The sequence below is a fragment of the Gigantopelta aegis genome, chromosome 4, assembly GCF_016097555.1.
Source record: "Gigantopelta aegis isolate Gae_Host chromosome 4, Gae_host_genome, whole genome shotgun sequence".
NCBI classification, from domain to species: domain Eukaryota; kingdom Metazoa; phylum Mollusca; class Gastropoda; order Neomphalida; family Peltospiridae; genus Gigantopelta; species Gigantopelta aegis.
In genome coordinates, this window is record NC_054702.1 from 88691298 (window position 1) to 88715886 (window position 24589).

The following is a 24589-nucleotide window of genomic DNA, read 5'->3' on the forward strand; positions in this document are numbered from 1 at the left end:
GTTCAATTGGGCTTTTACATCCACACAGTTCGATCCACTGTGTAAGACTAAGGACAATACCTCGCTTGGTGGGGAAAGTTTTTTCCCCCTTGTCACTGTACAAATTTCCTTATGTGAATAGCAGTGTCCCCTTTCCATAACTGGCCACCACGTAGACGTTAGTTCCAAGTTCTAGACGACATCTCGCTTCATCACTTGTGGAACAGGCCATCTCTGGATGAACGTAGATCTGATCGTTTTCGGCGAGCGAATGACAATGAAACCGTATCTAGCCTTTTTATACTCTTTCGTGTTAGTCTAAGTAGGTCAGGGGCCGGTCTAAGTAGGTCAGGGCCGGGTCAGTGGGACGTTGCACGCGGCACAGTAGGCCAGTCTAAGTAGGTCAAGGTTAGTCTAAGTAGGTCGGGGCCAGTAGGACGTTGCACACGGTACAGTAGTCCGTGACGTCATCAAGGTCAAGTCAGGGCCAGTAGGACGAGGTCACGTGACGTCAAGGTCAAGGTCACGGAAAGTAGGTCATGAGGCTATACAGGCCCCCTTACTACTAGAGTGATATGATTGCAAACTTCACGAGATGACATATAAATCATATTTGACAAAAAACATGAAATTTTCTATTTATTATATAACTTTTGGCAATTTACCTTTATTTTCAAAATGCCAGCAGAAAAATAGTTCCGGCTTTCTTACAGTGAAGATAACACTTTCTACAGTGACGATAACACATTTTAGAGTGAAATTTCACTCTAAACTGTGTTATCGTCACTGAGCGACTGATAACACTTTTATTTCACTAATATTTTAAAATATTTCACTAAATGTTATGTCATAATATCTTTTATTGCTCAGTATTTTTACAGTAAAAACACGTGTTTATAGGAGGGAGTTGTATAGCCTCAACTTGGTGTAATTATATATATTATTATTATATAATCTAATACACCACGGGTCGTGTATGGTTAAGTGGTACCTCTGGATTATTGCAGAAATACGAATCTACAAGACAACCTCTCCTTATAAGTATCCCATATTAATAAACCTTTGTGAATATATAAGACAAAGTTTTAAAAGAATGCGTGAAATTGTGTGAATCTACATGTATATACATATAATATATAATCATTTCATAACGTCCTCCCAGTGGAAACATTAATCCAGTATTATTTGCTCTGTGTATAATTGTATTATATTTTACCTCATGTTCCTTGTACATATGGTCTGAGCGAATAAAAAAGTTCAGTTTGAATTTCACCCACAAGACGTTAGTCGACCAATGTATTCATCGTGTGTATTAGTACTGTCTACCAGAGTATGCTGTTCAGTTTGGTCAGACATAGGTTTTTGTCGTAGACTAATGAAGGAATGAATGTTTAATTAACGGACGGACATGTAATTAGGGGGCCCGTCGGTTTTACGAAGCTCCGCGGGGGGGGGGGGGGGGGGGGGGATGAGAGCAGTTAAGGGGCCAGCGGGAAAAATGTGGGAGTAAACTTTTCAGGAGATGTACACTTTTAGGAGGGGGAGAGGGGTGGTCAAAAGTGTACGGTTTGTACGCTCGTGAAAATGTTGAAAATTATGGATGGCCCCTTACGGTTATATAATTAAAATCTGTAAATACTCTTTTGTTATAAATGCTAGATTTGATCCAAATAATATACGACTTTAAAAACCGACGTTCGTAACTGCATGAATCTCAATTTTGCACTAGGCCTACTTTCGGCAATGCTTAAAGATAACAAAACAGATCGTTTCATCCCTTTTCTTTATTTTAAATTATTAAAATTACTGTTTATACGTTAGTCGTCATGTTGAATTAGTAAATCGTATTATTCACTTGGAATTATAAAAATTGAACACGACTTTTGTTTTAACTGACATTATTGCAAGTATGAAGCACAGAATATCTTAACACACATGTATGCACGTCAAAACATATCAATGACTTTGGACATTTGGTTAAAGACCACACAGATAAGAAGAGGAAACCCGCTGCCGCCACGCATTGGGCTACTCTTTCCGATTAGCAAAAATGGAACTTTTATATGCACCATCCCAGACAAAAGTTTAAAGTTTGTTTTGTTTAACGACACCACTAAAGCACATTGATTTATTAATCATTAGCTATTTGATGTCAAACATTTGGTAATTTTGAAGAAACCCGCTTCAATTTTTCATTAGTAGCAAGGGATCTTTTATATGCACCATCCCACAGGAAATAACACATACCACGGCCTTTGATATAAAAGTCGTGGTGCACTGGCTGGGACGAGAAATAACCCAAATGGGTCCACCGACGGGGATCGACCCTAGACCGACCGCGCTACCACTGTGCTCCGTCCCCCAACCCCACCCGTCATATCACGGCCTTTGTTACACCAGTTGCAGAGCACGGACTACGAGAAATAACCCAAACCGACCGTGCATCAGACGAGCGCTTCACCAATGGGCTACGTCACATACACACACCCCTTGGTAGATAATACTCACAGGTGTATGTCGTAGGTAAAAATAGGAACGTGAAGGAGGGGTGAAAAGAACGGAGGAAGTAAACCAAAAAAATCTGACCTCGAAAAGGTAGAAAATTGCATCCCTTTCTCAGCTTTCTGTTGGAAGACCTAGTTCTAGATATTGCTTAGACAAAGAAAAAACGGCCATGTTGCACCACGTCATGTTGGCACGATTGCCATAAAATCGTTTTCTTCATTATTGATTGAAAATAAATGACAAAACACTGCAGTCACACCATACTATACTATACTATATAATATGCAGTCATCAAAAACAAATGCAGATTAGAAAACAAAACAAACTTTTTATTTCAATTTCACCAAGCACTATTAATTGCTGGACACGTGCCGACAAAATTATTTAGAGAATACATGCGTACAATAGTTTAATGAAAAAAGATTTAACTTGCGGATTTCATAGGATATAACAAGTAGTATTCCTACTTGGAGTAATCTACCGATGCATTAATCACATTTAACTGCACATCAACCTTTCTTTATTTCTGATCAATGGATATGATCTACTAATTCATCAGTTATGCTCAACATGTTTGTCAATTCAATGACCGCGATCTACCAAACAGATAAACAGTTTTCGATATTAACCTTGAATTCGCAGTAAAAACTCAATCTAATAATTTCCTCACTTGTACAAAAATCTTTGATATCAAACTGGCACAAACTGAAAAATACTTCACAGATAAGTGGAAATTGGATCTGTGGAACATCGAACTATTTATAAATACATGTATATTGATTTATTAACATTTTGTGGTACATCATAGAAGTATACACAAATTATTAACACAAACTCAACTTGGGCCTCATTAATAGAAACACAATGCTACAGAACATACAGGAGAACTGCTTGAAAATTTTAAGGGGAAATAAGCATGAATTAAGGTCATGGTCGGTTCTACAAGATGCTCATTTCATGCGATCATGCCTGCATACAAAGGGTCGAATTTACGAAGTCTGTTTCTGTCTGTATGCAAGCCCACATAACGCTATCAGATCAAATGTCGGAATTTAACGTTCTTATATCACATTAATGTTCAAACATGCTCACTAGGGGCACAAACTCGGACTTGCGCCAGAAAATGTGTCCCAAATACAACTACATGCATTTACAACGTTAATTCGACCCAATGTGCTTGGGGTTTTTGTTGCTTTTTTTTTTTTTTTTTGGTATCTACCCTTTCAACACCGATAGGCGAAAGGTCAGGCCTCCAAGTTAATTTGCTTCAACTGTGCTGAAACCCACGACTTTCTATTTACTATGAGCTTTAGAGCTCTGCATCTAGAACAGTTCTAAGGCAATCTAATTAAAATTAGCTCCACTATTACACGTGAGAACAGTAGAGCTAATTTTAATCAGATTGGTTCTAAGGGGCACCAAAATAACAAAAACTAAAGAGAGATTCACAAACTGATTATGTTCCCAGGTCGAGTCACGCCGACATTGAAAGCGACAGAGAAACTGAAATTATTAGCAATATAATGCTGTCTCGCCGATGTCTGCAGTGAATTCAGTTTAAATTATTAAACCACCTCACTGCTTTATCGAGTGACGATGCATACGTTATAAACTGTTACATGAACCGAAAACAGATACTTTACCTATACGTGTATTTATGTCGCTAAAATATACTAAGCTGAAGAAAATTAGACTATGTACGCATTAAACAAATACTTCATTCATTTGTAAATAGAAACTAAAAAAATATATGTTTACACTTGTGGGACTTAAGCATCGAGTTTCATACAGTCTAGGCTATAAGCACCAAATTTGTTCTTTATTACCGATATAAATCCTGAGTTACAATGTAAATGCATTTAAACTTTTTACATTTTAATTTTTCACATAAAATACATTACAATAAGTAACATTTATTTTACTTCTAAAAATAAAATTAACAGTTAACTATCATTATTATTTTAAAATAATAATATAAGCAAATGAGTTACACTTTTAAGATACAAATGAACAGACGAGGCATTGAAATTTGTAACTGGATACATACATGTACTACTATAGACAAATAATATACTAGTATTTAGTGCTGGCATATATGGTATCACAAAAGACATAATTCCAAGCCATCATGTGTGGAATTGGTTTAAGTTTAGTTGTGCTTTAAACAAACAAAACATGGATTTAAAACACCAATTGATTTGTCTCGTTGTGTAAAAAACCCACCTAACAACAGCACCAGATTTACTGTAGCATTCAAAACAAAATTAATCCAAACATAACTCTTCTAATTTCTCATGCAGATAAAGACCTTATTGCCAATATTATTTATTGTTACATAAAGAAAAGACAAAATTATTAATTATTAATATCCAATGTTGTCACATCAAATTTAATCAAAAATATTATTCCATGTGCATAATGCCTTTACAATTTTCAATAAATGTGCCAAATGATATGAAAATATGTTGAGCAATCTCTTCATCATCTTTCTTTAGACCGACAAACCCAAATATAAATAGTAGCCAGCTATCTTGAATCAAGAGCAGTATTTTCTTCTGTACAGTTAAAAGTGAACAAGATCATTAACGATATACTGAAATAAACAACTCATACAACTCAAATGTATGTACGCTTTGAAGAGTTACAAACACAACTGCTGGAAACACAAACTTCGAATAAAGTTTTTGAATGTCATATAAGCCACATCAGATTTTGTACCTGGATTTCATAAACAATCCTTGCTAAGAAAATACGTATGCACCATTAATTACTGAAACTGCGTATTATCTTAACATCTACACGTCTTTTGGGCCACACCAGAAAAATAATTAAATCAAACATTAACAAATTAGCATTATATCTTAGGCCATGAACTATATAATACTTCGTGCATCCCCACCCCAGCTCTACTATATTGTGTTTTTTTAATCCCTAGTATTGTCCTGAACATAAAACACAGTGACAACAAATTGGTATCCACTACTCATTTGTCACCAGTGTTTAAGGGTACGCTAAAAAAATATAATTTGACATTGGGTCATAATCTGTACCCACCAATTATTGTGCACCATAAATGCCCACACATGCATCAGTGGCATGTATTATATATCAAATCAATGCTTATGATCTACTGGCATGCTTTAATGTAGGATATCCACTAAAAATCAATGACTTAGTCATCATTAAGTGACCAAAAATTGAGAAGTGTGTTCATTAATAAAGTACAGATAGTATTTTTAAAAAGAAGTAAAACATATAAGTGTTTTAACAACAGACTATGCACTAAATAATTTGTGATATTCTGCATGTCAAACCATTTTTTAATCAATCTGTATAGCACTTTACTTTGTCAATACAGAAATGTATTCTATTGATACATTACCCAATCATGTTCTAATAACTTCCTATGAGTACCTATTTAAAAAACAATTTCATGTTAATGGTCACATTTGTTCATCATTCATTCACCAGCCAGTAAACGTCCAGACTAAACTGATATTTTCACAGTCTATTATTCATACAAAGCAGAATCACACAAATATATTTACCATAACTAATATCCTCCTCTCTCCCTTCCACCTCGCCCACCCCTACCTCCCCTCCCTCCTCGACCCCTCCCCCTACCTCTACCATCATCTTGATAACCACCTCTTCCCCCTCCCTGATATCCCCCTCCCTCTCCCTGATATCCTCCTCCTCCCTGATACCCTCCCCCTCCCTGATATCCACCTCCACCTTGATAACCCCCTCCTTGATAGCCTCCACCTCCTCCTCCCTGATATCCCCCTCCCCGATGTCCTCCACCTCCCTGAAATGCATCACCACCCTGATAACCTCCCCCCTGTGATCTGTATCCACCACCCCCTTGTTTCCACTGTTGTCCAACATCTTGGCCACGTGAATCCCAACCACTCTGTACCCGCCCCCGTCCACCCGCTGAGCCCCCACGACCGCCACGGTCACCATGACCACCACCTGAAAAACAAAGCAGATTTTATCTTTACAGAAAAGTCGTCCCAACATAATATAGTTGTAAAATTTAATACCAAAATTATTTGAAATAGTTCACTCTTATTAAAGCATATTTGTGTTGTTTTGTAATTCTTAGTGATCCACTTTCAAAATATAGCCGATTTAAAAATCTATTTTTAAACTTGCCAAAAAACAAAAAGTAGTAGCAGTATGGAATAATAATTGTCCTCCCTCCAAAATCAACATTTAGCAAACAGTTACACCTTACATGCACTCAAATGGTAAGAAAATATCGCTCTATAAATGTATTAAAATACCAAATATAATGAGTAATCACACACAAAAATTGTGTCACAATAATGATCATTTCTGACCTATACTACAGCTATATTAATGTTTCCTTCATTTCTTCAAAAATTAAATCCATGACCATTGTTAGTAAAAAACACACACAATTCTGCTCCATTTTCAATATTGGTGACCCAAGAGAGACAACTCTTCACATACAAATCAGTAGTTAATATAAAAAATCTGACAGAAGAAACATGATACCTGACTTCATCAGGTTTCACTGTTTGGTATTTTCAACATATTATCATATCATTAGATGTTTTCAGTTACATACCAAAATTGTTTCAGTTTTCATAATTAGTAAGAAAATTAAGCATGATATAATTAAAAGAATCTTAATGATACTGTAAAAAAAATCAATACTGTGTCCTTTAGAAAAAGATCAGCTGTGTACATGTTGCCAATTACTGGTGTACGTTAATTAACAGACGGACATGGCCTACTTACGCTGAGGAGCAGCTGATCTCTGCATGAATGATGGCATTTCAGGAGGCGGCGGCTCCAACTCATATGCTCTCCCACCACGATCAGGCACCTGCCATTACAAACAATATGTAGTGAGACCTTATGCTGACCAGTCAAGTGAAAAATATACACTGAACAAAAGAAATGGGAATAGTTTAATATCTAAATAATTATATACTTTTCCATGATAAAATTAATTTAGTAAATAGACTCAAAATGGGCCTAAATGTTAACAAGACATTATTGATGTTAATAGACACAATAATTAATGGGATTTAAACTGAATAATTTAAACTAAATTAAATATTACAGGGGCGTAGGCTGGGAGGGGTTCGGACGAACTGAAGCAAATGGTTTGCTTTGAGAACTAAAGCATACAGGTTTATACATATGGAGTTTCTGGTGGTGCAAACAAAATAGAAAAAGGGTCCACTTGGTTCATATTCGAACCCCCCCCCCCCCTCCCCCAGGTCCAGATCACGCCCCTGTATTAATTAATATTCACATTTCATGTTGTTTAGTATGTTACAGTCAAACCTGCTCGAGGTAACCTCTACTAAAGAGAATGTGACGAGTTTGCTGCCATGGCAACATGGTTCCGACAAACAGAACCGTTTTAAAGAAAATGGAAACTTTTTGTCAAAACAGGTTCAGGTAACACATTTTGTTTTTACAAAACCCATCATAACGATGTAAATGATGTCCTAAATTTAATATGTGAATCAAAATGGGGTTATGTAAAACTAGGCTTGCAAGAGCAATGTGCAAACGAAACTATCGTTCTTGAGATTTTCAGAGGTCGGATTTCCTTGTTCATGATAGGGGTGGGGCATAGCCCAGTTTGTGGGCCCATTGGGCTATTTTTCGTTCCTACCAGTGCACCATGACTGGTATATCAAAAGCTATGGTATGTACTATCCTGTCTGTGGGATGGTGCATATAAAAGATCCCTTGCTGATAATGAAAAAAAATGTAGCGGGTTTCCCCTCTAAGATTATATGTCGAAATTACCAAAATGTTTGACATCCAATAGCTGATGATTAATAAATAAATATCCTCTAGTGGTGTCATTAAACAAAACAAACTTTTCGTTTTGTTCAGAATATCACTTTCTGTATATATTTGATGTTTTTGGTCTTAATATTTGTAATGGTCCAATCTGGATTTTCCTTCAATTTTGTACATATGAAAAAACATATGGTGGAAAATAAAATAAAGGTTTTGCTGCTACCAAAAATAAGATGATCAGATATACAATGAATATTCTAAATAATAAAATGTATTTACCACATAATTTTAGTCATTGAAAACACTGTTACTTGGAAAGATCTCTTTAAGCAAAAACCTGCCTTAAGGGCCACTCTTATTCCCTTAAATTATCTAATATAGTACACATTGACCTGTATTAAGCAACCACTTGTCTTAAAGGGACATTCCTGAGTTTGTTGCATTGTATGATGTTTCCGACTAATAAAATATTTCTACGATTAAAGTTACATATTAAATATATTTTCTTGTTTAGAATAACAGTGTCTGTATATTCAACGTGTTCCTGGTCGTCTTAATATTTGTAAGTAGTCGAAACTGGATTTTTTCTTCAAATTATTTTGTACGTACGAAAAAACATATTTTAGTAAATAAAATGAAATTTAACCTAGTACAAATATTAGAACGATCAGAAACACGTTGAATATACAGACACTGTTATTCTAAACAAGAAAATATATTTAATATGCAAGTTTAATCTTTGAAATATTTTATTAGTCAATAACATCTTAAAAATGCAGCAAACTCAGGAATGTCCTTTTAAAAGGCCATCTTTGGAAACTCCATTTAGTGGCTGCTTTACATAAGTTTGAATATTATCTATGTGAATATATGTGATATCAGCAAACAGAAAGTACTCAACAATGTATTTTTGACATCGAATACTTGTTAATGATGTTTGAAGATTAGGATGCCTGTAAAGTGTGATGGTATTGATAGACATGTATACTGAAATAGTATCAAGATGCATTCAGGTAAATGAAGGAAGCTACAATAAATATGTTAGTGATGTTGATTATTAGTTCAATTTACAAACATATCTAAAAATATTCTCAAACTTTATTATTATTATTATTATTATTATTATACTTTTAACAAAGATTATATTTTTCTGCTTCAAACATATGGTAATCCTCTACATTTTTCCATTATCAGCAAGGTATTTTTATATGCACTTTCCCCACAGACAGGACAGCACATAACAAGACCATGGAGCACTAGTTGGGACAATTCAGACACCCAATAGCCGATGTGTATTTTTGTGTTGGGGTGTAGTTAAACATTCATTAATTCATACATTTATTAGTTGGAACTAAGAAAACCCAATGGATCCAGCAAGGAGGTTTGATCCTATGGCCCAAGCACCTCATACTCATTCTCCACCAACGGAGCTAAATCCTGTTCCCTCCATTTTTCAAAACAGATGTCTGTTTATGGGTTATACAGCATTATAAAGTGAAATATGATAATTCTGTGAATACCTTGCCAATTAACACTTTATTGATTGCACACTTGGTCTTCTCTCTGGCTGCTCCGCTTACTGTTTTCTGAATCCGAATTAAGTCTGGAATATATAAAAAACACAACAAAAAAAAACCTATTTGTGAACGTTTTAAAATGTCATAAAATTTGATATTTTTTACAGGAATTTTAATAGGGCCTGGACCCCATTGAACGAAGTGATCTTAGCGCTAAGTTCACCTTAAATGCATAGCTACCATACGCACTTAGCGCTAAGTTCACCATAAATGCATAGCTACCATATGCACTTAGCGCTAAGTTCACCTTAAATGCATAGCTACCATACACACTCGGCGCTAAGTTCACCTTAAATCCATAGCTACCATACACACTTAGCGCTAAGATCACTTTGTAAAATGGGATCCTGAACAGCTAACATGTGACCTGTTAAAATAAGTTGTTCATCTTGCTACAAGTTAGTACACCTGGCACAAACACATCCACTCTTATTTACCAGAACTACATAGAGTATTTGTAAGAATTTGGTCAGTCTTCCTTACATAACTACATAATATCTGTATAATTAATCAGTTTATTAAAGTGCATTGAAGACATATTTGCAGTGCACATTAAATAGATAGCAAATATATTTTAAGACAAATTTTGGCAAAGTAAATAATCTAATGGCAATGTTTTGCTTCCTCTATGTAGGCCTAGTCTATAAGAACTACATTTTAACAGATCTCACACACAGTAGGGGTGGCATGGGTGAGGGAGTGAGGGCAAATAGTAATCCAGCTTTTGAAAAAGAACACATATTTGAAGACTAAAATACAAACTAGAAAAGACAGATAAATGTTTTAAACGGATATAACTTGCACAAAAACAAAATTCTTATTTTCTGTTTCTTGTCATCGCTTCAGACTACACCTACTGAATCTCATTACAAATTTCATTGTTATCAACCAAATTCCATGACTTTCCATAACTTTTAAAACATATATTCCATGACTAGTTCAGGATTTTCAAGGGTTAAATGAAGCTTTTTCTTGTACCATTTTAAATGGTCAAAAATTAATCATAAACCGATTTTCAATTTCCAGGATTGTCCATGACCCAACTCGCACTCCGAGTTTTGTCAGTGATGAAGACAGACGTGTCCATCTGCTCTCTCGCGTTGCCCCCCCACCTGGCATCGAAACCTACAGAACGTTACTTGAATACCATGTCGCCTACACCGAGTCTCGGGCAAATGTGACCCTAGTGTATGGCGACCGGCTTAAGAAGAAAGGAAGGTGGAGGAAGAGGAGACGTGCGCCAGGGGCAGTTCGGGGGGAGCCAACACCGGCAGCAGCTCTTTCTGCTTCGCCGCCCAACGCCGCCACCCCAGGGACTGTCAAGAGGACTGTGGAGGCACCTGCTTCAACGGACCTGACTATGCCCACGACCGAGCCAGATGACCTGGATACAGCGATTTGCGATTCACTGTACCGGCGACCTGCTCCACGGTCACCTACTTCTGTGCTTCCGGCTGTGTCGCCGATTAAACAAACGACTCCCGTCGAGGCGCAGTCCTGGAAAGCTGCCATACCAAAACGGAAGGCAACCGCTCCTCCAAGCGGCCATCCAGCCAAGCCATGCTAACTGTCAGCTGGACATGGAACGAGCTGAGCAGTGGTCTACCTCAGCGCTACGCTCAGCTCGTTGAGGATGTTCACCAGCTTATCACGCAACCTAAGCACGAGGCTTTCCAACCGCTTCCAGCGAGCCGTGCAGAAGGAGACTTTGCGATCCACAAGGTCACGTTGCGGGAGGGACATGGACTCTGCCTTACCATCCGCCGGAAGGGACTTTACCACCAAGGTCTGCTACTTCATGAAATGGGCAACCCAACCATCCACCATGTCATCAAGACCATTGCCGGGAAAGACTACCGCCCAATCGCCAAGATCCTAGCAACCTCTGCATACCGGCTGTACCTCCCGCAACTGGACATCACCAACTTTATCAGGTCGCCGTGATGTCATCCTCACCACCAACCTCCTTTGCCTCCGTGAATATGGACTTAGTCAGACTTTAAATTTTTTGACCGTCATTTCTAAAACTTTGTTTATTTTTTTGTAAATAGTCTGACACCCTTTATTTTTGGTAGTCCGTCTAAATTGCTCCAATCACCTTCAACTTTGGATGAGCATTCCATTCCAATATTTATTTACATGCTTATATACCACTAGGGTTTCAAGCATGTCTGTCCCTGGCCCGGTCTCTGGATAGCCAGTGATCTGGTCTGGGACAGAAATATATGGGACAATTTTGAATCTTACGGCCAAAATAAATAATGGGCTATTAAAAATGTGTGTGCAGTCCTAAAACTATATATTATATCTACTTATTTCTACTTATAATTTAGGCGCATTATAGATCGGGCGGTCGAAATTTAAACATAGTACTTTTAACTTTAGCCCTGCTGGGTGAGGAGGGGGAGGTTGGTAGGAAAGGTTAGGGCTCCCATCACAGGAGTTATTTAGTGGCTGAAAAGAGGGGCAGCACTCATATTGGTAACCTTAGTGTGGCTGACCGGAGGCCGGCCAAGGGGGGGGGGCGGCAGCAATGAGCAGTCAAGTTTTTTGTTCGGCCTTAATTTTAACCTTAATTTTAAGTCTGGGATAGGCGTGCCTGAACCTTCATTGGATATGGGCACGTAAATAGAGTTCCCATCCCATGACCCAACTTAAATTTCCTAGTTGTTCCAACCTTGGAAAATGACACTTGCAAATTTCATGACTTTTCGGAATTTCCATTACCCATATTAAATCTACTTTCATTTTATAAAGAGAACATACCATCTCTTGCAGACAATATCTGAGGAATATCAACATCAGTTTTGGCAGTCAGTTGTTTTCTGATTGGTTGGTACACTTCAGCTATTTTATTTTCATTTCTCTGTAATAAATTCAAAATAAAAAATAAATCTGCATATTGCAGTTTTTTTCAACTACATCTAAAACAGCGTGTTTAACAAAATTAAAGTTACATTATCTGGTTACCATATTATAACATCATGTACAAATGTGAAATACAAGCTCAAATGCACTTTTAAAAAAGTCGTGTGTATTCGCTATGAACAGATATCATCAAACGTATACGCTTGATTCGTCGCCTGTGCCGCCATAGCTCGGCAAAACACAAACGACAGCCTGTTGTCAGTTTCAGTTAACACGTGCACTTGCCGATTTCAAATTGTAGGGTTCGTGTCAAAAAATTAAAAGAGAAATCTTGCGCTGTACGAAGAACGTTCAGTGGAGGATACGGTACTAGAGTCTTTAGTTAAAACCAGTTTGATCTTGACAACGTATTATCGACAGTCGTACCTTCCTATTTCAGAATTGATATTTTATAAAGTGTTAGTAGAACTTTCAAAGTTTAGTTTGTATACTAGTAACATATTAATCATGTATATATTTTTGAAATAAAATATACTAAAGTAGACAATGAACTTTCGTTTGGAAAGGGTAAAGTTGGGGGTGGGGGGGGTGGGTTTAACGACATCAAAGATAAAGCATATTGATTTAATAATCATCCGACCCCATACAACCGTAAACAAAAGGTGTTGCGTACGTTGTTAAATAAAATATATCCTATCCTTTCTTCCATCTGCTGTTGGATGTCTAACATTTGGTAATTTTGACATATAATCTTATAGAGGAATCGGGTGCATGTGCAGGGTATTGGAGGTCGAAACCCTTTCTTGCCGAAGCTTAATTTTTTTTTGAAATGTATTGCTTGGGGGAGCATGGCCCCATATAAACTTCACTCAACACACCCAACCCCGCTGAAATCCCTGCACACGCACCTTGGAAAAGAAATGTTTTATTTAACGACGCACTCAACACATTTTATTTACGGTTATATGGCGTCAGACATATAGTTAAGGACCACACAGATTTTGAGAGGAAACCCGCTGTCGCCACTACATGGGCTACTCTTCCGATTAGCAGCAAGGGATCTTTTATTTGCGCTTCCCACAGGCAGGATAGCACAAACCATGGCCTTTGTTGAACCAGTTATGGATCACTGGTCGGTGCAAGTGGTTTACACCTACCCATTGAGCCTTGCGGAGCACTCACTCAGGGTTTGGAGTCGGTATCTGGATTAAAAATCCCATGCCTCGACTGGGATCCAAACCCAGTACCTACCAGCCTGTAGACCGATGGCCTGCCATGACGCCACCGAGGCTGGTGTACGCACCTTGGAAACCCGCTACATATTTTTTTAGCAAGGGATCGTTTATATGTACCATCCCACAGACAGGATATCACATACCATGGTCTTTTTGTATACCCGCCGATGGGGATCGATCCTAGACTGACAGCGCATTTCCAAAAAACACCTTTTCAAGTCTAAGTAATGAATAAAAATAACATATAGTCTTGAAAAATGTTACGTAAATCGAACACAGTACCCTCTTCCTCTACCCCTAGAGCGTTACGTAATTAGTAACACCCCTTTACATGTAACGCGTATGCCAACAGCTGGCCACTGTCAAAATTTCAAGGCATATCCCCCACTCACCGACCCCTGGAAAGGCGTTGTACCATACCTCTATGGATATAAATATATTTTGGAGATATGAGACGACCCCTCAATCAAGACAGTTAAATTTGTTAAAAAAATGCAAAATCTCACGTGATCTCTTGTTGGGGAATTCTATACTTGTGATAAGCCAATGAAAACCGATATCGGATCGAGCCCGTCGAAAGTGTCCCACTTTCAAAATACCTGCTTTGTTTTTGACCTGGATAAGCCAGCGTAGTGAAACCAATGCGGAGTGCGGCGTCATATATGCACCAAACGTAATTGGATTTTCTGTTCTATATGCTTAAATAATAAAAATATTCCAGGGAATGTAGTTTTAAATAAAAAAAATTACTTATTCAATGTATCTGCCAGAAAGAAATTTTGGGGTATGGAGCTATGGAGTATGGGGGGCCTCCCCCAGAAAGAAAATGGGTTACGTTTAGGGTTAGGTTTAAGAGTAATGATAAGAGTAATTAATTTTGTAAAAAAGTTAACTTAAAAAAATAAAATCTGCCAAAAAATAAGGGTATGGCACTCTCTGTCAAAACCCCTGTTAGTTTAAAAATCTGTAATACACTAAGTAAAAACCAAATACAAACCTTTCCTTGATCTGACCATTTAAAGGACTGTATTGTGACGTCAAGTCGTTTGAGCAACATGTCTCGTCGAATCTTGTATTCCTCACAGAGGGCGCTGTTAATCTTCAACACTTGATCCCACTGCTTGTCTGACAACCGAGCCTTCAGTAATGGTTTGCCAATAATATCAGGGTGCTTGGTCATTAATTCTGTTACCTGAAACACAAAAATATTTAAATAAATATATTAGCAAGGTTGGGGTTTTTTCCTTCTGTTTTTTCTTCAAATGATTTAAAATTATTTTTTTAATGCCTCAAATTGACTTATTTCACAGGAAATACTGTTTTCAAACCTAGTATACATATTAAACAATTATGATGAACCAAGGATGGTAATGTTTTTCTTGTTTTTCTTAAAGCTTTATTATCTCCCCTTTAGTTTTACTATTTCCTAAGTAATGAAAAAAAAACTACAGCCACAACACATGCAGGGTTTTAAGCTGCTGTTTGCTAAATATTAATTAAACATGCCGAATATATTTTATTATTCATTCACCAAAAACACTAATTAAATCTAAAGCCATTTTTGGTGTTAAGTTAATTGAACCATGAATTTGGCTGGATTTTATGAAACTAAATTTGCCAAAATTATTTTTAAATTATTTGTTTTGGTCCAACTTAATCCCTGCACAGCTTTTGATATACTAGTCATGATGCATTTTAAAAAACAAAACCAAAAATCCCCAAACAAACAAACATAGCACATTTAACAGATTGTTTTGTTTAATGACACCACTAGAGCACATTGATTAATTAATCATCGGCTATTGGATGTCAAACATTTGGTAATTCTGACACATAGCCATCAGAGGAAACACGCTACATTTTCCCTAATGCAGCAAAGATCTTTTACATGCACTTTCCCAGACAAAAAAGCACATACCACAGCCTTTGACCATTTGTAGTACACTGGTTGGAACGAGAAAAAACACATAATCAGTTGAATGGAGCCACAGAGGTGGTTTCATCTAGCACGTCTACTTCAGGCAATTAATCATAAGATGCTCTATATTAGTGACCTATTGGCCTATATGATTCCATCCTTAAATCAATATATGCATAAAGATTAATAAAAAGAAAATGTTATTGCATTTCTGTACAATATTTGTGATACCAGGGGTAGGGTGAAGTTTCATAACTGTTGTATATCACCTTTGAATAGCAGAATGAAAATGACTGATGATTTAATAAAAATTAAAGAGAACTTTGTGCTTACCTTACTTTCTACCTTACTAAACAGCTGGAATGGTGTTATATCTGCTGGTGGTTTAGGAAAGCCAAGAGCAATCAACATATTCTTCAAATGAGAAGCTTCATCACTCTCGGCCTATATCAAGGAGAGAATAGTTTAACTGTGACAAAAATATCTATTAAAATTATACCAACTGTTCATTGGCTATTTTTATTACTATTCAGCATAAAAACCTGATTCTGTATAAATAACTAAAAGCAATAAATGTCTTTTGTATCATTTTAGTTTTAATAAATAGTAAAGTAGTTAATACAAATATAATGTAACTGCAATGATGTTCAAAACGTATACCATTATTTTATGGCCAAATGTAATAAATGAAATTGAAATGAATTTTAATTTTTTGAAATTAAATTTATTACAGATATTATAAATGAAGAATTGTAATTTAAAGATATTTCTTTAAAATGATTAAGATAGCAGATAGACATAAAGTTTATCTGATCGGACAACTATTATACACAGACTTAAAGGACAACTTAAACAGAGTCTGGCTAGAGATTTCTGAAGTTATGTTAGCACCACAAGTAAAGTTTGTTTTTGTTTAACAACAGCACTAGAGCACATGTATTATTAATCATCGGCTATTGGATGTCAAAACTTTTGGTAATTTTAACATATAGTTTGAGAGAGGAAACCCACTACATTTTTCCATAAGTAGCAAGGGATCTTTTATATGCACCATCCTACAGACAGTATAGCACATACCACAGCCTTTGATATACCAATTGTGGTGCACTGACTGGGACGGAAAATAGCCAAATCGGTCCACAGATGGAGATCGATTCCAAACCGACAGGGCATCAAGCGAGCGCTTTATCACAGGGCTAGGTCCCGCCCCATAGTGACGTCACTAGCCTACAATGGTTTTACGATATCGTAGCGCTAAAATAGCTTAGAAAATGAGGGCCCTGGTTATTAAGAAGAGTAACTAAATACCTGAGCAGAGACGGACTCTGGACTTGTGACAGCCGATTTGAGAAGTCCTGGTCGTGTTACTGCTAGCATCCGGACACTGGCCAGCTCAGAACACAGGAAGTCTGCACAGAAGATGAACCAGAAAGTAAACAAGCATTCACAGAGTTCTGCTAAAGCAACACGTCCCCAACAGGGCACAACAAATATTTTTATTACCCTCCTGGTGAAGATATAGCGGTGTCGTACAAATTTCGTATGCACCACCCACCAGGTGCGTATTACAAACTGTATTTTGATTTGTCAACAGGGAACAGTCAATTTCGATTGGTTCGAAAACCGCGACCTTATTAGCATAACGGGACTATTTTTTCATTCATAATTAATGTCAAGGTCAGTAACATTCACAACTTTTACTACAAATGTCATTCATTAAAAGTTGATGTAAACTGGACCGCGCGAGAAATATTTTTAAATAAAAAATAAAAATAAAAGAATGAATAGAACAATAATTAAACATATTCATTTTATTTATTATGTGGATTTTTGGTCTACAAATTGTTATTGTCAGTTGTGATTTGTGAATTCATCATTATTAAGGTCTACGACAGTCACTTTTTGGACCCTTGTTTTGGCTTCGTACACAATAAATGAAACATATCCAACGTTAATTTTTTCATATGATATATTTGACAAAAGGTAGTTTTTTATTTTTTAAAATTTAAACTTAATATTTTTTGTAGAATTATGAAAAAGTAAAATATACCGACCTGTAAACAGCGTTGTTTGCTTGTTGTAGAAATTTAACAGGGGTCAAGGTTAGTAGACCAGTTTTTATTTTAATGTGGCGATGCATTGTAACAATATAGCTAATTTTGAATTTGAATGACGTCAGAATTCCAATGACGTCACTTTGCACCTCCTTACAATAACCACAAACTGGGTACATGACGTTTCCGTTTTAAGAATGCTGGAAAAAAATCCAGTGCAAAATTCCTATTGATTTTTTTTCTTTCGAACATTACTGAAGCACCTGAATGTGTTTGAAGAAAATTCTGTGATTGAAAAATTGTACCTTTTACGAAATATGGATTTCAAGTGAAATTACGGTAAGATATGCTATATTTATTGTGTACAAAGAAAGCCAAAACAAGGGGGCGAAAAGTGACTGTCGTCGACCTTAAAGTTATAACTTTAGTTTTCCCGTGAACTCGGCTGCTTTTGCAAGCTACACGTTTTTTATTTGCAAAAACACTTGTTATTCTCTTATTGGTTGGATTTTTGGTCAACAAATTGTTATTGTCAGTTGTGATTTGTGAATTCATCATTATTAGCATAACCAGTGGGGTAACGGGAACATTTGTTTCTTGGGGGCGTTTTGTTAAAATATGGAATTATGCATTAGTTTTGCCCATTTTTCACCCAATATAAAAATAAACATATATTGATGCATGTACCTTACAGCTTTCTTTAAATTAAAAAATGAAACCCGATGGAAATGTATGGGGAAGTACGTCTACACCACTCCATTGAAAACGTCACTGAGAAGTAGCGGAAGTACAACGAACTATTTCTCAATGCGGCGGTACGTAGTCGTGCACTGGCTAGTTATGCAAATCAACATCCGGTCTTGAAATAGTCTACAAAATTGATTGATTGATTTATTTATTTTTCATAATTTGCGTGATTTAAAGGAGGGTAATAAATAAAATACCACACTCATTTTTGCTAGATATCATTTTTACGAAACTCATGAACTTCCCAAACGTATCTGACCTCACTTTCGTTCGGTCAGATACGTTTGGGAAGTTCACTCGTTTCGTAAAAATGATATCTAGCAAAAACTCATATAGTATTCTATATGTATCTCCTAAGTCTGGTCAGCATAACTGTCAAAAATGGGCAAATGCCCATGAAAGTCAAACGCTACACAACATCTTGAGATATTAAAACAAAAACCCTGGAAAACAATATGTGCCATAGATGTATGGACAGATCAATAGATGGAAAGAGATAAAACCTTTCGTCTTAAAAAAATTATATGTACATTAAATTGTCTCTTATGGACAGTACAACTAAATCTGTAGATAAATATCATCATAAAAATTACCTAACAACAGCAATCTACTTTCTCGTGTGTTCATTCGCTGACTAATCGGACCATCTATCAGTGTCGGATATGGACAACCTTTAAAAACAAAAACAAACCGTTAGACACACTGCATTAAATATATGTTCTTTCAATTTAATCTTCAAACCCAAACAAGCAATCATTTTACTGAAGTAAAATATTCTAAAGATTTTAAAAAGAAACACAACCAAAACTAACATCGATGAAAATATGTTGATACTGTAGAGCTTTTTAAAATCTCATAGTGAGCTACTAAAACATATATGGTAGTAAGAAATAAAATGGATGGTTACCGTAAACTACATTAAATTATCTTACAAAATCAACCATAATATACATGTATGTATAAAAAAATATACGCACCAAGTTCTCTTAGGAATCCACTAACTTCAAGCAGAAAGCTAGATGATTCATCAGCATCTGCAATAATATTTACAGTGTCAGTGTGACCAATCTAATTAAAATTAGCTCCACTATTACATGTGGATTTAACACCAGTCAGTTGGAGCTCATGTCCACCAATCAAAACCTTACTTGCAGAATCCTGCCAGTGATTTAAAACTAACAACACTGCGGTAGTCCCCAATGTCCAGGTAACATTTCGTCTGTAAATAATATTTTAAATATTCACCAATCACACTTCGCCTTTTATAACGTTATTTGGGAGCATACAAATTCTAAAAATATCGGGCGAGTCTATTTTAGTGGCCGCAGTACAGCGAACCATACCAATATGTACGAGGTGGGTTATCAGTCTTCAATTTTACATTAAAAATTATTTATTTATTTATAAAAAAACAACAACTAAATCAGTCTTCAGTTTTACATTACAAATTATTTATTTTATAAAATAAAACATGTTTTAAGGCATTCGTAATTCACACCAAACATGTCGTATACCCTCAGGATAATTCGGAATGTTTTCAAATTATTTTTAAATCACTGGCAGGATTCTGCAAGTAAGGTTTTGATTGGTGGACATGAGCTCCAACTGGCTGGTGTTAGATCCACATGTAATAGTGGAGCTAATTTTAATTAGATTGCAGTGTGACATGCAACATACATGTATTTGTATAAACAGAAACCATTTAGAAGCATAATCATAATTCACCTATCTCGGGGCGGGACGTAGCCCAGTGGTAAAGCGTTCACTTGATGCGCAGTCGGTCTTGAATCAATCCCCTTCAGTGGGCCCATTGTGCTTTTTTTCGCTCCAGCCAGTGCACCACAAAGGCCGTGGTATATGTTATCCTGTCTGTGGGATGGTGCATATAAAAGATCCCTTGCTGTTAATCAAAAAGAGTAGCCCAAGAGTAGCGGGTTTCCTCTCTTAATATCTGTGTGGTCTTTAACCATAAGTCCGACGCCATATAACCGTACGTAAGATGTTTTGAGTGCATCATTAAATAAAACATTTCCTTCCTTCACCTATCTCAACAAAGCTTTCCAGACGGTTCGTCCCCTGGACGTTTCGTCCACAGACGATTCGTCCACCGTACAATTCGTCCACGTACAATTCGTCCACCCACCTCGGACAATTCGTCCACTCGATTACAACATTTAGACAAATAAATCTAAAACGATATTTCTTAGCCATTGAAATTGTCAGTTATTTTCGTTTTGTGGTAAACTACTATAGTATATGAAACAAACTAAATTTTAGTGGCACTATCAACTGTCTGTCTGTGTCCATTATAGTACTTTGTTGATATGTTGTTATTCAAATTGCTCTTCAATAAAACCTATATTTCTGACATACTATTTAGAAAACAAAGCTAGTAACTAAACTAAAATGTCGTCATTTATGTCAAAAAGCCATAACGTGATGTCATTCGAAGTAACCAACCAATAAACAATGATATTATTTCCATTCCGCTACCAAGTTCCAGCCAAGTTCTAAATGAACTATAAAAATTATAGTGGACGAATTGTCCAAGAACAATTTTTAGTTGTGGACGAATCGTCTGAGTTCAACAGTGGACGAATTTTTAGTGGACGAATCGTCTGTGGACGAAACGTCCAGAGGACGTATCATCTGCATCCCTCAACAAACACATACAAAAATGTGTTGGAGCCATTCAAGCAAACCTCGCCTCAATCCCTGTAGATTATACAACTAAAAAATTATATTAAGATCGATCATAATAGCTGTAAATGTTAAAAGACATCCCAGCACATGGCTTAATCTATGGCCATTAGGGGCAGGATTTAACTCGTCAGCTGAGCACTCGCTTGAGGTGCTTGCATCGCTGGATCGAACCACCTTAGTGGATCCGTTCAACTGATTGTGTGTTTTTTTTGTTCCAACCAGTGCACCACAACTGGTCAACAGCTGTGGTATGTGCTTTCCTGTCTGTGGGAAAGTGCATATAAAAGATCCCTTGCTGCATTAAGAAAATGTAGCAGGTTTCCTCTATTGACTACGAGTCAGAATTACCAAATGTTTGACATCCAATAGCCGATGATTAATATATCAATGTGCTCTAGTGGTGTCGTTAAACAAAACAAACAAACTTTTTCTATGGCCATTAGATGACCAAAATTCATTAATTTTACTTTATTTTCATGCTTAATACAAAGTCAAATTATTTTTATTTATTGGTGGCAATAAAACAAGCATTCTGAAAGTGCTGTTACAGGCCCACATTTTCATATATCCTAAGCACAAGGGTCATAACTCTGTGAAAAATGGGTAAATCACCATAAAAGTCAAACTTGATTTGTCACAGTATTCAGCTCAATATCTTACAGCATTGAACAAAAAAAGAAGGTCTGTAAAACAAATCTTTGTATCTCAAAAGTTTAAGGGCCATAACTCTGTCCAAAATAGGTAAATTATTATGAAAGTCAAACCTGATCTGTAACAGAACATGATAAAGCTATACAAAATATTTCAGCTCAATATCTTGAGGCATTGCGAGAAAAAGGTATAGAAAACAAATCTCTGTATCTCTTAAGTTTAAGGGTCATAACTGTGACAGTATATAATATAGCTATACAAAAAGAAAACATTTCAGCTCAATATCCTTGGGAGATGAAACCCTCAAGTCCCCTCTGACTGTACCGGTAGGGGACTAAAAAGGCCTATTCCTCAAACCCAAGAGAGAGAGAGTACCTTTAACATGCCCATATACCTCTATGGTTTCAGGCATGACTGTCCCAGGCCCTGTCACTGGATAGCCAGTGGCGTGGCTCAGGACAGTAATACTACGGGACAATTTTGACTCATTATTTTTAGGAATGGGGGTAGGGAACTAATAATTATTAAATTAAGACACGCAGATCTAGCTAAAAGTTTTGGTTCAAAACCAAACTAATTTCCTTGTTTTTTTTTTTTTTTTTTTTTTTGTAATATAAAATTTAAATTTACTTTAAATAAATTTCTTTTAGTCGCATTTTAATATTTAAAAAAGAATTTTAGACCTACGGGGTAAAAGGTGGAACGGTTAGCACAAGCTAATTTTTATTTTTATTATTACATAAAAGGATAAAAACATGATAAAAATAATAACATATTAAAAAACCGGCATGCTTTTTAAAAACATTTATCAAGTTTTAATTATTTTAAAAAAGAACCAACACCAAAAAAAACAAAAAAACCCAAACTCAAGCCAAGTAGCGGGAGGAAGTTTTACTGCCAGATAAATCTCCCCCCACATCCCAAGCTGACCTCACATTCACACCCTTTCATACCACATACTACACCACACTAAAAATTCAAATTAAAATAATCTATACAATTATATATAAATATATACATTTTGTAAATTGTTAAAAATTTATTTAAAATAAAGGTTAAACTCACCCATCTCCAATTCAATTAATTTATATAATTTTAGTTGGGTGGCTTAGTTTGGCTTAGTAATGGATTTAATGTGTCCATACACCACTAGGGTTTTGAACACGTCTATCCCAGTCCGGTCTCTGATAGGATCGGGGGGTTTGACTCGGGACAGGGATAAATTTTGAATATTACCGTAATGCCAAACATATAAAAAAAGGGGAAAATTGGGGTTAATAAGTTTTGGCTGCGCCCTTAAAGAAAAATATTAACATTCCTAACCTATATAAATTATTAATATAATATAATTTCGGCGCAAATTTAGATGGGCTGGTCTAAAATTAATAATAATTATAAAACAATATTCATTAAGCCCATGGGTGGTTAAAAGGAAAGAGGCTGCCAATCATATTTTAAACATTGGTGTGACCAGGTGAGGGTCGTGAGGGTCGGGAGGGAGGGGAGGCCAGCCCTACCTCATACCCAAGATAATTTCTCAAACAGCCTTTAGGTCAAGTCACATAATGCCTACTTGAAACGGCGTTGATATGTTCGTCTAGTGCACAGAACTGTTTGAGTTGATGTGAGAGCCATTCCACCAGCTGTGTGTACTCAGGGGACTTGGGACCCCCTTCCACAGCAGCCGTCAAGCTTGATTCATCCAGACCAGATCCTGTGTACCTACAAAAAATACACACAACAGAACATGTATATAGATCTACAAAAATTCACAAACAAATTATGCTACTTGCATATATCTAGCAACAAACAAATAGAACTGTGCAGCAAACACTGCTACACACAGAAATAATAACAGAAATAATAATGTTATAATTCTGGCAGAATATATATATTAAAAAATATAAAAAAATTCAATGCCTGATAAATGTACCTATTACTTGGATTTTCACTTGCTTTGTTGCCCTTTGCAGATGAGGGTGGGATTTAGCTCAGTCAGTTGAGTGCTCACTTGAGGTGCTTGCATAGCAGGATCGAACCACCTCGGTGTATCCATTCAAGTGATAGGATTTTTTCTCATTCCAATCAGTGCACCACAACTGATCAAAGGAAGAACTGCACAAGTCCGTTTTGCATAGGGGCATCAGATTTCTTCATGTAGCGTTGGTACTGGTTAACAATTGATATGCAGTGATCGAAATAAGCACTTCACTGACAAGCAAAAATCTGCTCAGACAAGCAAAATGTACCTCAATTGATGTCCAGTGGACAAGTAAAATGTTCGATACAGAGCAAAAATAGTCCTTGTACTTGAATAAAACAAATACAGTCCTTGTACTTGAATAAAACAAAACATTTGACAAGTGAAAATATTACTGGATAAGTAGATTTTGCAATGTACTTGTCCGGTGGACAAATAAAAAATTCTGCTTATTTCTATCGCTGTTTAATATGACTGGACCCGAAAATAATCAAACTAAAGCTCTGTGGCATCAGATTGAGGAAAATAATTGTATTTTAGACACAGTAGCTTGCGATCACTTGGTTGTCGACGAT

The 24589-nt window shown here is 36.4% G+C and overlaps 1 protein-coding gene across 1 annotated transcript in view; it reads right to left on the reverse strand.

Annotated features, from left to right (window-relative positions):
* Positions 1 to 24589, reverse strand: part of LOC121370054 (protein FAM98A-like) — a 39952-nt gene that overhangs the window by 2421 nt on the left and 12942 nt on the right. Inside the window, exons 2-11 of the mRNA XM_041495153.1 lie at positions 23607 to 23755; positions 19657 to 19713; positions 19273 to 19350; positions 17187 to 17287; positions 16212 to 16322; positions 14958 to 15152; positions 12624 to 12723; positions 9801 to 9883; positions 7255 to 7342; positions 6109 to 6459 (exon numbers count right to left, since the gene is read on the reverse strand). Of these exons, the coding sequence (XP_041351087.1) occupies positions 6109 to 6459; positions 7255 to 7342; positions 9801 to 9883; positions 12624 to 12723; positions 14958 to 15152; positions 16212 to 16322; positions 17187 to 17287; positions 19273 to 19350; positions 19657 to 19713; positions 23607 to 23755 (1313 nt within the window). The remainder of the gene's footprint in view (positions 1 to 6108; positions 6460 to 7254; positions 7343 to 9800; positions 9884 to 12623; positions 12724 to 14957; positions 15153 to 16211; positions 16323 to 17186; positions 17288 to 19272; positions 19351 to 19656; positions 19714 to 23606; positions 23756 to 24589) is intronic.